The sequence below is a fragment of the Colletotrichum costaricense genome (assembly GCF_030867565.1).
Source record: "Colletotrichum costaricense strain IMI 309622 chromosome Unknown Scaffold_25.1, whole genome shotgun sequence".
NCBI lineage: Eukaryota > Fungi > Ascomycota > Sordariomycetes > Glomerellales > Glomerellaceae > Colletotrichum > Colletotrichum costaricense.
Genome location: NW_026848254.1, coordinates 360,061 through 376,317, shown reverse-complemented (window position 1 = coordinate 376,317; position 16,257 = coordinate 360,061). Strand labels below are relative to the sequence as shown.

The 16,257-nt window shown below is 51.8% G+C and overlaps 4 protein-coding genes across 4 annotated transcripts; 2 read left to right on the top strand and 2 right to left on the bottom strand.

The window, feature by feature from the left end:
* Positions 1 to 562: 562 nt before the first annotated feature.
* On the top strand, positions 563 to 4,294 carry CCOS01_15728 (ankyrin repeat protein; the record flags this gene model as incomplete). The annotated part of the gene is made up of 4 exons (XM_060463866.1): positions 563 to 1,150; positions 1,264 to 1,563; positions 1,637 to 1,808; positions 1,869 to 4,294. 4 exons carry the CDS (start codon positions 563 to 565, stop codon positions 4,292 to 4,294), a joined length of 3,486 nt encoding a protein of 1,161 aa, XP_060305621.1.
* A 3,940-nt stretch (positions 4,295 to 8,234) lies between these two features.
* Positions 8,235 to 8,827, bottom strand: CCOS01_15727 (uncharacterized protein; the record flags this gene model as incomplete). Its single annotated transcript, XM_060463865.1, has 2 exons — positions 8,235 to 8,515; positions 8,620 to 8,827. 2 exons carry the CDS (start codon positions 8,825 to 8,827, stop codon positions 8,235 to 8,237), a joined length of 489 nt encoding a protein of 162 aa, XP_060305620.1.
* Positions 8,828 to 8,984: 157 nt separating this feature from the next.
* On the bottom strand, positions 8,985 to 9,494 carry CCOS01_15726 (uncharacterized protein; the record flags this gene model as incomplete). The annotated part of the gene is made up of 1 exon (XM_060463864.1): positions 8,985 to 9,494. One exon carries the CDS (start codon positions 9,492 to 9,494, stop codon positions 8,985 to 8,987), a length of 510 nt encoding a protein of 169 aa, XP_060305619.1.
* Positions 9,495 to 11,405: 1,911 nt separating this feature from the next.
* On the top strand, positions 11,406 to 12,914 carry CCOS01_15725 (fatty acid desaturase; the record flags this gene model as incomplete). The annotated part of the gene is made up of 2 exons (XM_060463863.1): positions 11,406 to 12,447; positions 12,505 to 12,914. The coding sequence occupies 2 exons, from the start codon at positions 11,406 to 11,408 to the stop codon at positions 12,912 to 12,914; spliced, it is 1,452 nt and encodes a 483-aa protein (XP_060305618.1).
* Positions 12,915 to 16,257: the final 3,343 nt, after the last annotated feature.

The window sequence follows — 16,257 nt, the reverse complement described above, 5'->3', positions numbered from 1 at the left end:
GTATAACTACTTCAGTATCGACAACAATCACCTCGCCATCGATGCGCAACTGTGAGTATACCTCGAGATCGATATGGCTAAAGCTCATGGGCCTTGGACTCAGCCATCCTCCATGTACTCAGACCGAAATGACACCACCCACTCAATTCGTCGGTGTCAAGTATCAAAGCCTGTCTAATCGTCATTGTATGGAACGTTATGATTGGGTGGCTGGGCTTGCCGCCCATGCAGAAATGACAGGATAAGCGCCTGCCCAGCCTGCCTTAAACGTGCCTGGTTCCTCCTCCTCCTCCTCGCCATAATGTCACTCAACACTGAGGCAACCGCAGCAGGCAATACTCTCGGCAGGCTCTCAACGCCATGTAATAAAATTATGCGACAGGGGGTTTAGCTTCGCTCCTGCACCGTGTTGCCCTGGGCGGTGCAAAGACACCCCAAGCGGGCAGTTTGTTGGTTCCTTTTTTGTAGCCGAACTTCAGCCTGGTCACATTTTTTGATTCCTCTTCAGAGCGATGCTCTACCAGAGTCGCAAATAATCATACTTCTTGCTGATTTTCTGATCATGGGCCTCAGATCGCGGGTATCGGCACTGTTCAAGTCTAACAAGTCCTCTCCCGAAAACAACGACACTCATCCAGATGCTGGCACCGATTTTCAGACGAGTAGTCCGCACCCCGAGGACACTGCGGGAACGACAGAGGACGATCTTCGGAGCAACTTGAACGCATCATCGAGGCGAGATATCGACTCTACACGAGATCTGGGTAGACGCATTGCACAAGCCGCTGCGAGGAAACAAGATTGTTACGGCCTTAAGATCCTCGTCCCGCAGCCGTCGGACAGGACAGGATGCGTGGACATTGTAGCTATTCACGGGCTCAATGGTCACCGCGAAGAGACATGGATGCATGCCGATACGAGACTGCAGTGGCTGAGCGACTCTTCATGCCTGCCAAAAGACATGCCCACGGCACGAATTTTGACATTCGGCTACAACTCCAAGACCTATTTCAGTCGATCCGAATCAGAGATACCAGACTTTGCCTCCGAATTGCTTTGGGCACTAAAAGCCCAGCGTACAAGCGAAGAAGAAAAACAGCGCCGTATTGTTTTCATTTGCCATAGTCTTGGGGGTCTGGTTTTCAAACAAGTATACGCAGTGTCTTTCTCTTACCCTATCCTCTCTCCTCATTTCCTATGTCACATTTCGCAGGATTTCGCGGCCTTCCCAAATCGCGTAAAACCTTTTGCTGACTGTTTCAGGCCGTAATAATGGCCCATGAGCAACGTCGCCACTACTCCTGTATATTGGACCATATCTGCGGTGTGGTTTTCTTCGGTACACCGCATCGTGGCTCCAGCCTGGCCGCATGGGACGAAATCGGCACTCTCATTGTCAAAGCTAGTACACTTGGATACACAACCAATAGCAAATTATCGAGCAGTTTGAAGGTCGATTCAAAGTTTCTGAGGCGCATATCCGAGTCATTCGCAGCTCGTGGGGATAACTTCGAAGTTAGAAGCTTCTATGAGAATTTGCGCATGAAGGGGTTAAATTGCAAGGTATGGTGGTAAGCCAGACATCAGAAGCCTCCCTACCATGCATTGTAGGTGGAAACTGACAAGAAGACTTCAGGTCGTCGAGAAGGAATCGGCCATATTGAACTGGCCTAAAGAATTACACATTGCCTCGAACGCCAACCACTCAGCCATCTGCAAGTTTCCGTCACCAGAAGACTCAAGATACAAGGCTGCTTCTCTAGCTATTCGCGAGGCGGTGGGAACATTGGGGTCAAGAAGTGATGTTCGTGAGTATAACTAACGACAAATGCCATTGGCCATCGACACATCGACTAATGGAACCCGAGGGTTCGATCTGCCGGCAGCAATCGATTGTGTAAGGGAACTGAACTCAGAATACGAATACCATCTTGACCAGATCGACGATCCGATACCCAAGACTTGCGAGTGGGTTACTTCACATGAGATATGGACTCTATGGGACTCGGTACCAGGCTCAGCCCTTCTATGGATCTCAGCCGATGCTGGCTGTGGAAAGTCGGTAGTAGCGAAGTATCTCGTCGACTTTTTCCAAAAACGAACCTTCAGCGCACATCTCCACACCCATGTCTGCTACTTCTTCTTCAAGGAAGGACTAGAAAACCAGGACAATGCTTCGTCAGCTGTTTCGGCGGTCCTTCACCAGCTACTCTCCAAACAAAGTCGGGTAATGCATCATGCCTTGGCCAAATACCTCAGCATGCCGAAGAGTAGTTTCAATCGCTTTCCCACACTTTGGTCTATTCTGCTAGCGACAATGGATGATGTAAACACAAAAAGGATGGTGTTTATACTAGATGGTCTAGATGAGTGCGAAGAGAAGTCCTTGGACGAGCTCGTCAAAGCTCTGGCGGACTTCTTCCAGTCTCGCAAAGAATTGACCGTCGAATCGAGGCCAGCTTGTAAAATCGTTCTCCTAAGCCGACCGCTCAACTCAGTCGAACGCAGGTTCGGACTCCGGTCGGGTAACGGTAATCTTAACATTGTCTCACAGTACAGCAAGAATGGTTGCAGTTTCAGGCTTAGTGCCGAGGAAGAGAGTGTCTCCGTTGCGAAGGATATCGCTCAATTCGTGATATCGAAAGTTTCAGATCTTGGTCAGCAGTCAGAATTGTCTACCGAAATTCTTGATCGACTGAAAAAGCGGCTTATCAGCAATGCCGATTACACTTTCCTCTGGGTGTCTTTGGTCTTGAACATCGTAAAAGAAGCTGAAGTGGACGGAATTTCAATGGATCAGATCGAAGCCATCTTGGCCACTACCAAGCTCGAAGACGTTTACGAAAAGCTTTTGTCCGGTCGAGCATCACCTTTGAAGACTAGAAAGGTTTTACTACTCATCCTTGCCGCCGTTCGCCCATTGACTTTAGATGAGTTATGCGGAGCTGTGGAAGTCAATCAAGACCACCACCAACAGCCAGATACAAAAGAGTCAAAACGAGCTTTGAACCACTCAGAATTGAGACTCTCTGCGGAACAGCTCGGTCAGCAGAAGGTGTCAGAGCTCGAGACCTTCCAAAAGCCTGGAACTGCCAGGGCCACGATGGTCTTATCATCAAACTCCTCATCTTCCGCAGTCAGACCAGTGAAGGAGAGTACGAAACGAAGAGTCATCACTAGAAACGGAAGCATAATGGGATCAACAAACCTTACGCCGAAGCTGACAAATATCGAAAGACGAGGTATGACGGCTGCTTCCCTCTGGCCTGAGGCGAATCACACTATCATCAACCGACAGCCAGCAACGCAGATGCGAACGGTTTCTAATTTGCAAGAGCTGCAAAGTTTTGTGCACAGGCCGTTCGTAAATCATCTACGGCAAATTTGCGGCCATTTTGTCAGAATTCGCAATCAGAAAATATATCTAGTCCACCAGACAGCCCGCCAATTCCTTCTGGATAGAGACAGCGAGCTCGATTTCAAGATGGTTTTCCGATGGAAAAGGCATTCTCTAGCCACAGACCAAGACAGGCAGAAATCGGGAAGCTTGGAGCTTGTCTCGCAATGGCAACATTCAATCAGTCTGGCGGATGCAAATATGTACATGCTTCAACTTTGCGCTGACTACATCAATTTGATCCAGTTAGCGGAGCCATTCAATGAGACTATCTTGGATCATCACGAAGCGAGCGTTTATCTCAAAGAGTGTCGCAACAATCCTCATCGGGCATTCCTGAGATACGTTTCACGTCACTGGCTAGACCATTATCGACCTGTACGGGAAGATTTGGAGCGCTCCTACGACTACCTCCTCCAACCAAACACTTCTCACTTTAACGCATGGATTATTTCCCATGTTTCTTGGGTGCCGGAAGAGCAACGGAGAGGCCTAGAAGCATCGGGTCTCTCCTACCAGACGGGCCCTGGCAGAGTCGAACTACGCCAGGATGATGCCAACGCCGGCCCTTCGGAGAAGAAAGAACGGGAACTCCAAGCGGCTCTGCAACATTTCAATCTCATGGGCAACGAGAGTGATTTGTACGATGAAGAGTATATTCATGGGAAACGATACTGGAAAGCAAAGGATTACATGGATTCAGGCGATGCCAGCACCTCAGACGAAGATGAGGAACTTGACAAGCACTTGAAGGAATCGAAGGCAACCATTCCTGATCGTATGCAGTACTATCGCCAACAGCAGAGTCAGCGGGTGGTCGAAAGCATTGACGAGGGTCGACGCGCAACCTCAGCTTCCATGGCAAATCCGACTTCGTCTCGTTCCTGGCTGACATGACGATTCCATCGAACTTGGATGCTCACCACCAGACCAGCCGTGGAATAGTTGTAGATATCCAAGCTACCAAACGATGAATGAAGAGGCATGGCTTCTTCAAGTCAAACCTGATCATTCTGACGGCCAAAGTCAAGCTGCTGCTAGTTTACGAAACCTCATAGGGGAGTCGTCAGGTAAATGAAGGGATATGAGGAAGTGAACGAAGGCGGTTCAAACAATCGTGATGCCCGCCATTTCCACACATGAACCAAGTCGTGATAGGACCAATGGAATGATTCATTATAGAGCACATTCATCGCTCGCGGCTGCGAATATGAATTTCACTTCATTCAGAGGTTGAGAGTACCTATACAATCCATCTTACGGTCAACTTTTGCCTACCAAATATCACGACCTACGTGCGATACGTACCATCTACCACAACAGCTCTGCTTCAATCGGGGTTGTACTCAACGACTTTCCACCTGGCTATTGCAGAGCAGCGCCTCCCGAGCTGCCCATCCATCTCCCAGCGCCGGCAGTCATACGGAAGCACTGGGAGCTACATAAAAACAGCAACTCTGCCTGACCCAGCGCAAGAAGTGGAATGCCACGACACCCTAAGAGATCCAAGATACCTTCACTTCCTGTCAGGCTCTCCTCTGTGACTCGGGGACGGCGTCTCTGAGACGCGGGGTCGGATTGTTGGGTGTCTCAGCCGCGACGGATGGGGCTGGCGCTGTCTGACAGGAGGCGCGACTCTGAGCGCTTCTGATAGGTAGGTGTACCGGTGACGCCTTGCAGAGGGTGTCAGGTAAGGTGGTAAGCTACAGATCGCAGTCCGGACCTGTGCTGAGGTCTCGTCTGCAGAAAGCCATGCAAATCTGGGTACTTGCGGAGCAAGCCGGGAGATATCAAGCGTATTGCAGCACCTGACGATGAAGCTGTTGAGAACGGCGGCATGTCAGGGTGGCACGAGTGACATCAGAGACGTGATATTCGGGCATTTGCTTGGGGAGGGAAGTGTATTTTCACATGTCTTTGATATGATCTGCGTTTCTTTCGAGAGGTAAGGCAGCCAAACAGCAACACAGGTTAGTCGGGTACCGTGACATTGAGCCTGCGCTGGGTATCGTTCTGCAGGCTGTCACGAGGCCCTGGACGACAGGTATTCTTGATAAGGATATGAATGATAATAGGTGTCGAAGAGGGGCTTGTTTGTTATGCAGCAGGCTGTCTGGGTGAGAAATGGTATTCGTGTATCGTGTGATTGGCGGTCAGGGAAGCGTTGTTCCACGTCTCGGGACTGAGGCGGTGAATAGGAGGCCAAATATGGACCTGACTGAGACTTGGGGGGATCCTTCGTAGTGGTAATCTGTGACACGATTCGCTGGGATTTTGAACCGGTTTCAACAAGTTCGATTACCTACTTCAAGTGAAGACAGCATGTGAGTAATTAGTGGTAGGCAAGACTGAGAGAAGTGTGAGTAAGGTAGGTATGCTTGAGGCTGTGGCTCTCGCGGGTGTCACATCAAAAACTCGCAACTCGTAAACTCTCCTCGAGTGACATGCTGGAGCTAGAGCTGTCAGTCATCCGGACTAGTACTGGGGTAACCGAGACAAAAGTGTCGTCAGCTGAAAGCCCTACGAGACATGGTCATCTATAACCGCAACAAGCCAAATCTTTCACAAGCTACTGTTGATTGGTGCTACTACGAAATTTCTCCTCTTCTTCCTCGAAGAGACGATGCGAAGCAGATACGGAGTAGAGTAGGTACACAACCCTGAATTTCCTCCAAAAAAAGCTAGGGTGAGTAAACCTGCTTGAGCGTTAGCCCTCCGCGGCCAGACGGGACGAAGGGAATGTTCCGCCTCCAGCCAGTGGCACTGCTAGGCAAACGATCTCTCGCCTCCGAGTCGTGCTTGGTCCGTCAACTCGCAGGACACTTTGCCGAGATGGGGAGGTATCAGCAGAGTGCCAATGCCATCGTTCCCTGATTCCTCTGCAAAGCTAACGGGACGGATAGAAGTGCTAGCAAGGGGTGAAAAGAAATGTCGTGACCTTTGGAGTAGGTTGTGGCGCCTGTCAGTGGTCACTGCCGCCTCTTCTCGCTATCCTATGGAGGGGAGCAAATCACATGTGAAGGAGGTCGGCCCTGTGGTTCGTGAAAAAGGGCCCGGCCTCGGGTTCGTTAGGAATGAGAAGCGGACGGCACCACACCACAAGTCCACGACAGTAGGCGACGGTGGGCCCGACTTGCACGAGTGCCACGATGAGCAGTGCAGATTGCAGAAGCGTCGTGCGAATAGCCGTTGTCTGTGGGCCGTGGCCTCTGAGTTACTTTTGCCCCTGGCGTGCTCTTCGTCTACTGCCAGAACGGATATCATTCCAGGCTGGGCGGGAGACGGAGCAGGATCAATATCGAACAATTACCATGTGATAATTGAAAATTGGCTGTAAGCAGCAGAGAGACCTTACCAACAAGCTACTTGCCAGCTTGTCCCAATCCTTGTCCCCCGTGTAATTGAGTATGTTGGGATTGGTCCTTGGGGATCTCGATGGTCTCAGCGTTAGGTGGAACTGAAACCTCGATAGAAGGTCTCCACGATAATCGGGATTCTGAAAAGGCGATGGAGCTTTGTTTCCCAGTCCACTGAATATCATAATGGCCGGCATTGCTGTGTGCTTTCACCGCAAGGTATCCATCGGATGTGAAGATTCGAGGCTCGAGAAGGAATCAAGACTGGCGTGTGCTAAAGTTCCCGAGGTACGTATCCCTAGGAAGAGAGCAGGAAGTCACGACTTGTGAGAGCAAAGACCGGGGATTCATCCATCTGAGTGGGGTTCTGTCAGTACGTACCAATGAAGCTCTGCCATCGCGACAAGGCCCTGCCCTGGACTGCAACCATCTCAACAAATTTGAACCCCAACAGAAAATTTCAAGGGCAGCAAATGAAAAATAAAAATAAAAGAGTAATAGAGGGGGGGAAAGGGAGTGACTGATCTTCACAGCGCTACCTACAGAAGCGAAGCAGGCAAAAACCGGACCCTGGAATGCCATGATGCTTCCAGAAAACGGCGTTCCCACCCTTGTTTCAGGGTCTTTACGTCCTGTTCAAGCTGTGAGCTGTGGAGGTCGTCGAGCGACTCGATCCTGGGTCGTTTCATCCTCTGTCTCGCGGGTTTGCCCGAGGCAAGTCGAGTAGAGTCCAGTCCAATTGCCGTAGTGTCTATCATCGGTCTCCCCTTGTGAATTGCAAAATTCCGGTGTGGAATTTAGATGCCATGCGAAGCGATTCAGAAATGTTGCCAGCTGGTGAGAGGCTCATCTTTGGCCACTTTCTTTCCTTGGACGTCGTCGACGAAAGCGAGGGCGTCAATTCAAGATTCAAATCCCTTCCCCAGCTGCGGGCCCTTGATTGGCTAGCCGCGTCAGCAACTTGCTCTACTCCCGATTGGCTGGAGCAGGCTGAAGACGTTGCTGGCCAATCGTGAGGCTCCAGTCTGTCGCGTCTTCCCAGTCCGCTCTGCTTTCCGCTGCTTCGTTCGTGGGGTTGAAGGAATGGGAACAGAAAACATGGAGGACCACTTCCTTGCGTGCAGAGGTACGTATACTTTGCTCATCCCTGTCATCCCACCAAGAAGCGTGGGGAACCCGGGTACGTACTGCCGTCCCTGAAGGCTGAACGACGGCGGGCACCTTTTATCGATCGTATTCCCAATGATGCCTGGATCCTGTCAACAATTCGAAATCCAGCATGTTGGCCCTGGCCTACTGCGACGCAAGAGGAGTCTCCGCCGTGTACTTATATCAAGTCTCGCCCCAGAGACATCCCACAATGAAGTAAAATCTCCTGATCGCGAATTAGTTGGAGGAAGTCGGCGGAAAGGACTTCTCAACGCACGGCAACCAATGTACAGAGTGACTGCTGCGGTGCGGTTTTCGGGCATGTGGTGAGATCAAAACGGACCAGAATTGCTGTCGCTGGTCGAATGGTGCAGGGTTGGGGACGGTTGTTGATCTGACTCGATATTGGCTAAGCTGCCACACCACCGCCGTCTACGACTGGAGGATTTTCCGATCTGAATCTTGCCCCGAACAAGCGCCATCTTCACATGCACGGACGAACGCCGGTTTGTGCCAAACGTAGGCGACATTTGCGTGAGTGACTGGTGGGCGCGCGGTGACTGCACCACCTTCAAGAACAAGGCCAATCGACAGTCTGCGTGTTGCATGTTTGCCACGAGACAAGACGTCAGAGAGCGCAGTATGACCCGGGAGGAGGCATAACGGGAGCGGCAGGACGCCTGACGCATCTTGGGCGGCAAATCAGCTTCAACTTACATGGTTGTGTCTTGGATACTGCCAGCCCGTAGGTTGAAGGCATGGGTACCACAGCAGTGACAGCATAGGCTGTCTTGCGCAAGATATGTCCAACTCGGGTCTCCAAAAGAAGCTGTCCTAGGATCTGCAGGCCTCCGATGGAAACGGTAGATACAGTAGGTATTGTGGTTGAGTCCGACGTCAAACTATCGAGGCCATCCGGGACCATTTGAGGGATCTGGCATTCTGTTGCTGCTGGTGATGAACCAAATTGACTTTGCCACAGTCTGGCTCTGATCTGCCTCTCAAGCTCCAGAGTTCAGCCGGCTAGCTCGAAGGGCGGTGAAGTTGGAGCATGGCCAGAGTGGGCCACAGGTAAGGGTGCATCAGCATGAGCCAGGCGGTAGTGAAGCACGAGGAGGCAAGCCGCAAAGTGCCAGAGTGCTTGAGAAACGGAGGGCTGAGGGGGAGGCATGGGGCGAAGAGATACGGTTCAAAGTCTCGGTACTCCTAACCCCGTCGAGGTATGTCGGTGCCGAAAGGTACGGGTACCTGGTAAGAGCTTCAGAAGAGAGCTCCAAAGTCCAGACACCAGTGACCAAAGAGACAGCGGATATGGTGCCTGTCTCGCGTTGCAATGGAGCGGTCCATGTGTTGCCCTGCCAGGCATGAATTCGCCTCCCAATAGGGGTAGATTTGCTGCCGGGAGCTGGAACATGACCCAGATGCAAACAGTAGCAATGGCGGGGACGGCGAGAGGATCTAGACTGATGCAAATACCGTCGCGTGTCAATAGCGGCTCCAAGACGAAGGGGAAGAGAAAGAGGGCGAAATTCAGCACGGTCAATGGAAGACTCAGAATGCCTTCCCTCGAGTCTGTGCGGTAAATGCAGCATTGCAGCGTGGGTGAGGAACGGTCAGTCAAAGGCACTTTTCCATTGCTTCAGGTCTCCAAGTACCTTACCGTACCTCACTGCAAGCTGCCTCTGATGCAGGTGGACTGCATAGGTTGGGTTAGAAGGTAGCGGCTACAATGTGTCTAGGCAAAGGAAAGTCAGAATCTGGGCGGGAAGAATCTTGGTGGATGTAGATGTACATCAAAGCACGACTGATGCATTCCCAACTCCCATTCCTTCCTTCCTTTTCGCCTCATACTATGTAGAGCCGGGTACGTACCGAACCAAGACCCTTCAGACCGCCGACTTCGTCCCAAAAATTCTTTTTCAGCCGATCTTTTGCCTTCCCCTCTGGCGCGGAAAAAAAAAAAAAAAAGGTGTGCCTTCTCCAAAAAGGTTTGGGAAAGCTGCAAGACTTTTGTTCATATTCGGCATCGCCAAGCTATTCATCCACCAAAAAAACGGTACGCCGGGTTTTGGCTTGTGAGTGTCGAGTTGTTGCTTCTGTGGGGAGGCGAGCAACTCCCGTTATCAAGAATAGCCGAGGAAGAGGAAGAATCTCACAAAGTATGCTATGATCCATCGATATAATGAGTACTTGAATAAGGTAAGGTATTCAATGGCATTTGGCATAACCAAAGCCCGGTGTCTAAATGTTTGAACGCCGTCTAGATGCGCCCCTCCTGCCTTCCAGTGATATGAATTGCAATGCCTTCCTTACCTAATGATACTCCGTATGGGAAGGAATAGATCCAAATACTTGACCAGGCACAGCTTCCCGCTTCGGTCTTTCCTTCCGTCCGGCCTCTCATGGGATTCGGAAAGGCTACCTGAGGTAAGGTAAGGTGGTCGCATAGATGGAAGGTAGTGACTTTACGGAGTACCTTAGCCCATAGACGGAAGGAGGTGGAGAGGAAATATACCTCCCAACACATGATAATTGGTGCAACAATCTTGTATCTCGCCCAAATAGTGGATGTACGGGTTACTTGACTTAGGTTTCTTGCCTCCTCCCTCCACATCGTCCTCCTTTGGTGGGTAACTCAATCAACATCAAGGCCCAGCAGAAAAATCCAACAGCAATTGGGATTGGAAAGGAAGGAGAGCAACCGACCACCACACGGCACGACTTGACACGAACACATTTCGTTGCTTTCACACCCCCCGGTGCCTCGGTGGCCCCCCATCCCTCGTTCCCTGCCACGCATTTCGTCCCTCCCGTCCCTGGTCCTGCTCTTTCTCCCCTTGCACCGTGCCCTGCAAATCCCCGCAGGCCACAAGCAACGGAGCTACCTCTCTTTCCCTCTCCAGTTCGTCCCCAACAAAAACGGAACCGAGGCCAGACAGACAGCACACAGCGTACCTTACACGGTAAGGTAGAGCACAGAACACCACCACTACTCCGTACGGATACCAAGCAGACCTCACCTCAGTTTATTACAGATGGTCCAGTTTACCTGCACACCACTCACTCCTCCGAAAAAAAAAGTCACAGGGATCTCCTTTCGCTCCATCCGTTACGGTACCTGACCGGCCACTTGTTACTACTCGGTACTAGCGAGCCAAGGCCTTGGAGAGACACAGTTGACAACGGGCCCCGTCCCGACCCATCGTTTGCTAACTATTTTGTCTTTTCGCCTCCGCCACGACCCGATACCGACCTGAGGTTTTTCCCAGAGTGCCTTCATTTATTACTCCCCTCCCTTCCTCCTTTTTCCCGCTTGCGATTCTTGATTCCTGTTCCCTCCCCGCGACCCAATTGGTATCCCTCTCTCTTCTCCCAAGGGCCATTGGAACTTGTCAACCGTTCCTCTGAGTGTATTGATCCAATACCGAGGCAACATCACCCAAGCTGCTCTCATAGTCCCTCTTCTCTTCCCTAGCAGCAGCAGCACAATAATACCAGCCGCTATGGCTTCTACCACTTCGTCTGCGCCGGCCGGCCAGAACCCCGTTCTCCGCCGCACCGTCACCAGCAACACCGCCGAGACCGACGCTTCGGTTCCTTCTACTGCCATGGCTTCGCCCGTGGATTCGCCCCGTCCTTCTGCTTCGTCGACGTCCTTGTCGTCTATGGCTTCTGACGATGCCGTCCTCGAACAGAAGGCCAACTACACCAAGCTGTACGACACCTACGGCAACGAGTTCACCCCTCCCGATTTCACCATCAAGGACATCCACAACGCTATCCCCAAGCACTGCTTCGAGCGTTCTGCTCTCAAGGGATACGCCTATATCGCCCGCGATATCCTCTGCCTCACCACCACCTTCTTGATCTTCCACAACTTCGCTACCCCCGACTACGTGCCTTCCAAGGCTGCTCGTGTCGTTCTCTGGGCCGTCTACACCATTCTCCAGGGTCTCTTCGGAACCGGTCTTTGGGTCATTGCCCACGAGTGCGGTCACCAAGCCTTCTCTCCCTCCAAGACCATCAACCACGCCACCGGCTGGGTTCTTCACTCTGCTCTGCTCGTTCCCTACTTCAGCTGGCAGATCTCCCACAGCAAGCACCACAAGGCCACTGGCCATATGGAGCGTGACATGGTTTTCGTGCCCCGCACTCGCGAGCAGCAGGCCACCCGTGCTGGCCGCTTGGCCCACGAAGTCGGCGAGCTGGCTGAGGAGACCCCCATCTACACCCTCCTGATGCTTATCGCCCAGCAGCTCGTTGGCTGGCCCAACTACCTTATGACCAATGTCACCGGCCACAACTTCCACGAGCGCCAGCGTGAGGGCCGCGGCAAGGGCAAGCACAACGGTGCCGGCGGTGGTGTCAACCACTTCGACCCCAGCAGTCCCATCTTCGAGGCCAAGGACGCCAAGCTCATCATCGCTTCTGACATTGGTGTCGGCATCACCATGACCGTTCTCGCTCTCCTCGGCAACAAGTTCGGCTGGTCCAACCTTCTGGTCTGGTACTTCATTCCCTACCTCTGGGTTAACCACTGGCTCGGTAAGTGTCAAAAGGCTCGTTTCGATTCTGTGACTGTCAGCTAATTTTTCTTTTCAGTCGCCATCACCTTCCTCCAGCATACCGACCCTACTCTTCCTCACTACACCGCTGGTGAGTGGAACTTCGTCCGTGGCGCCGCTGCCACCATCGACCGCGAGATGGGCTTCATCGGACGCCACCTCCTCCACGGCATTATCGAGACCCACGTCCTTCATCACTACATCAGCACCATTCCCTTCTACAACGCCGACGAGGCCTCTGACGCCATCAAGCCCGTTATGGGCAAGCACTACCGTGCTGACGTCAAGGATGGCCCGGTTGGCTTCATCAAGGCCTTGTACAAGTCTGCGCGTATGTGCCAGTGGGTTGAGCCCAGTGCTGATGCCCAGGGCGAGGGCAAGGGTGTCTTGTTCTTCCGCAACCACAACGGTCTCGGTACCGCGCCTATCAAGGGTGCGGTGAACTAAGTTACGGAGTTGAGCGACTGGTGAAAAAAAGAAAGAAAGGTCGTGTCTTCTCATGAGCTGGTCCATGATGGCCCTCTCTACATATGCTAGTGTAGGATTTTGGTGATTCGTATCGCTGAGTGCTTCTGGCTCTGGGCCAGGCCGTCGAGTCTCCGTTTAATGTGCGATCTTCGAGGACGCCGTGGTAATGTCGAATCGAGCATGGGAGCTTAGGGTGGCCTGGAGATGGTACAGAAGATATAGTGCACATAACTGGCAAGGCGTTAGCATTTTTATACCTGCACCAAATGGATAGATCCATAGACACAGAAGTCAAAGAGAGAGAACAAGCCATAGAATGATAGCTTCCGAGCATTCCGATCACACCGCCACCTCTTGACAAGCGTGTCCAACGTGATGAGCATGGCAGCCGCATTCAGCGCCATCAACCGGGAGAAGGTCTAATCCGCGATCACTTCGTCTGTCACGAATCCTTGTGCCGGTGTTCTGCTGCTTTGGGGTTGCTTCTTCGAGGTGATGTGAATCTGGGAAATAGCCCAGGAGCCAAGAGAACACGCAAGGTTCGGTTCATTTCATCCTGATCGTGGAGAGAATGCGGGGTGCACACGCGACCTTGCGGACGCCGGGACGCCGGACGCCCTCGAACCCGGACGGACCAATGAGTGACCACCCGATGGTAACAAAAAGCAGGCAGACAAGACCTGGGGTCCCAGGCGGGAGGCTTGGGGGGAGGGGAATAGGGACCGTGAGCGCGCGTCTACGCGGTACTCGGCGTTAGTGCGCATGCGTGTATCTCGTGGGTATTTGCTAACCGAGATGACATTGTACCTCTGCCGTACTGCCGTTCCGACCGCTCCGGGTCGCGCGGATCCGAAGGTGGAGAGAAAAGAGGGGGGCCGGAGTGCCGTTTAAGGATCCGAGGCCGGTGGTATGCGGGTGTTGTTATCTTGACGTCTTGCTTGACTTTTTGGCGTGCGCCGTATGTTTGCCGTTGTATTGGTACCGGCTTTGGGTGAAGTCTGTTTCACGTATCGAATATGATGTATTGGTGTGGTCAGTTTAGTTGTCGAGGCTCTTTGGGTGAATGGGTGCACTACCCGTCACCTCGATGCTTGTATCTGCCTACCTTATTAGCCTGAAAGTGCTCTTTGAGATTTAGACACCTTGATTATATGAAACGCTGCAGCAAAACTTAGAAACGCAGTCTATGCCGATCCACCTGAAGGAATGACATAAACTCGTTCCAGAGTGGAAAGGTTTCCATCTCGACATTTTATTCAAGAAGACGGTGCTTTGCTCGCGAGGGCCGGCATGGAACATTTTCGTAATAACTTGCCTCTCGCTACTTCATAGATCGGTCAATGTGAAGTCAAGATATGAGGCACCTTAGGCTTCAGTCGACTTTGCCGTGTCACGCGGTTTCAAGGTACAGGGGAACTTCCACAGTCCCAACTACCTTTCCCACATAGGGAGCACACAATGCATATGAATCACCGAGCATGGCTTCTCTCTCTGCTTTAGTAATCTTCCTACCACTCATTTCCCCCCCGAGGCCCGTGAGCTCTAGTCTTACCACGCCGACCTCTGATTCCACTCTGAATGCCCAATAACCCATCCTAAGGGCGATTTTTGCAAATTTCAACGCCGGTCTATTGATTGTATTACTTCAGCCGATGTGAATATACGTCAGTAGTCCCCCAATCATCTTGCCTCAAGCAGTGCATTCGTGACGGTACTAAACTGCCACAATGCGAGACAACGTCAGCTACCTTGATGAACAAGTCCTCTGCGATAATGGTCTCAAGACTGCATACAGAACACCAATATATGGAAGAATGTTCTTGAATATCGGAAGAGTACTGACATCCTACTTTACGTATAATACTGAGAAACAGGTCAGCCTTGAAGTCTGGATACGATATCTGAGTTGATCCCCTCGGTGGTACTTGTCGTGGTTTCAAGATAGTACTTCGCAGCCGAGACTGAGATTGACTTATTTCTGATAGCTGAGGATGCGTGTATGCTTGTAAGGCTGTTGTGACTCTTCGCTTTGACAACATCAAGCAAGATTGGGAAGTTAAGAGAGGGGGTATAATCATTGTAGGTGGAGATATTGCTTCAGCAGAGGAAAGCTTTACGTTTATGAGCATTCGGCGCGAGACTTTAACAGGTAATTCGAAGATTTAGAGGCTTGAAGACCACTGGTCTGGTCTGGTCTGGTCTGGTCTGGTCTGGTCTGGTCTGGTCGTGATGGTGTATGATCTGAACCTAGGTCTTGCAGGGCATTGATATTGGTGGGTTCCGCGCTATCGTAACAGGTTTTACTAGATACGACCGTAATAGTAATTGAGTGCTCGACTAGAAAAGGATATTGCAAAGAGACAAGTTCGAAAGAGACTAGGGGCTAGTTGGGCGTATACCTGATGAATTTGAAATATACTGTAGTGCCAGTTACATTGAGTTGCTAACCGTCACACTTGACGAAAACAACCTGCAGCAAGACCTTGGACTCTCTGTCTAAACCCGCTACGCCATAAGCTAGTGAACCCCAACTTCAAGCACATATCAAATTTAAGCAAGAGACTTCGTCGTCAATGTTCTCGACTCTGGTCTGCGTGGTGTCTCAGTCACGGCAGTTGAAGCCGTGGACCGCGTGGACTTGTGCTGGAAGAAATTCTCCGTCTTCAACGATGCTCGTGGTCCTTTTGCGTAGGTCTAGCCTCGGAGCGCCGTGAACGTGGAAGACGCGTGAACATGTTTGATGGATGCGGAAAGAGAGTACGTCTTGGGACAGCAGATCGTTTTTTTTCTAAAGTAACGGCCCTACTCTAGGGAGGGGGGCAACGCCCGTCAAATGCACGGCACGTCGGAGTGGGTTCCGAATTCTCCAGGGTCCGGGCCTACATTCGACTTCTCTAGTCTGTGGAACCGTGATAGTCTTTTGATCAGTATCGGAGGGGGACGAAGGACACATTCGAAATTCGAACTGCATGCGGAAGTTGGAAAAGCCATGCTTACGACCCTCATGGCAGCAGAGAAAGAGGATGCCATTCGGAGAAAGCGTTTTCTCACGAGGGACTAACGTGGTCCACACGATGCGGGACCGAGTCTCGACCGTCCCATTGCTGACAGCGATGTGGCGAGAAGAGCCAGGGCTCTTTGGTATTAGCAGTCTACCAACAGAAGAGAACGGCGGACGGGCAGTGTGGGCGGGGGCATGAACGACAGCACCGAGACATTGGGGCCGGCGTGCTTCCAGTCTCGAGGCCGTCGATTTGTTAGATTGGCCGCTTTGTCCGAAGAGGCAACGTCTCTCCGGGCTCTAATGGTTCGGTAGTTGTTT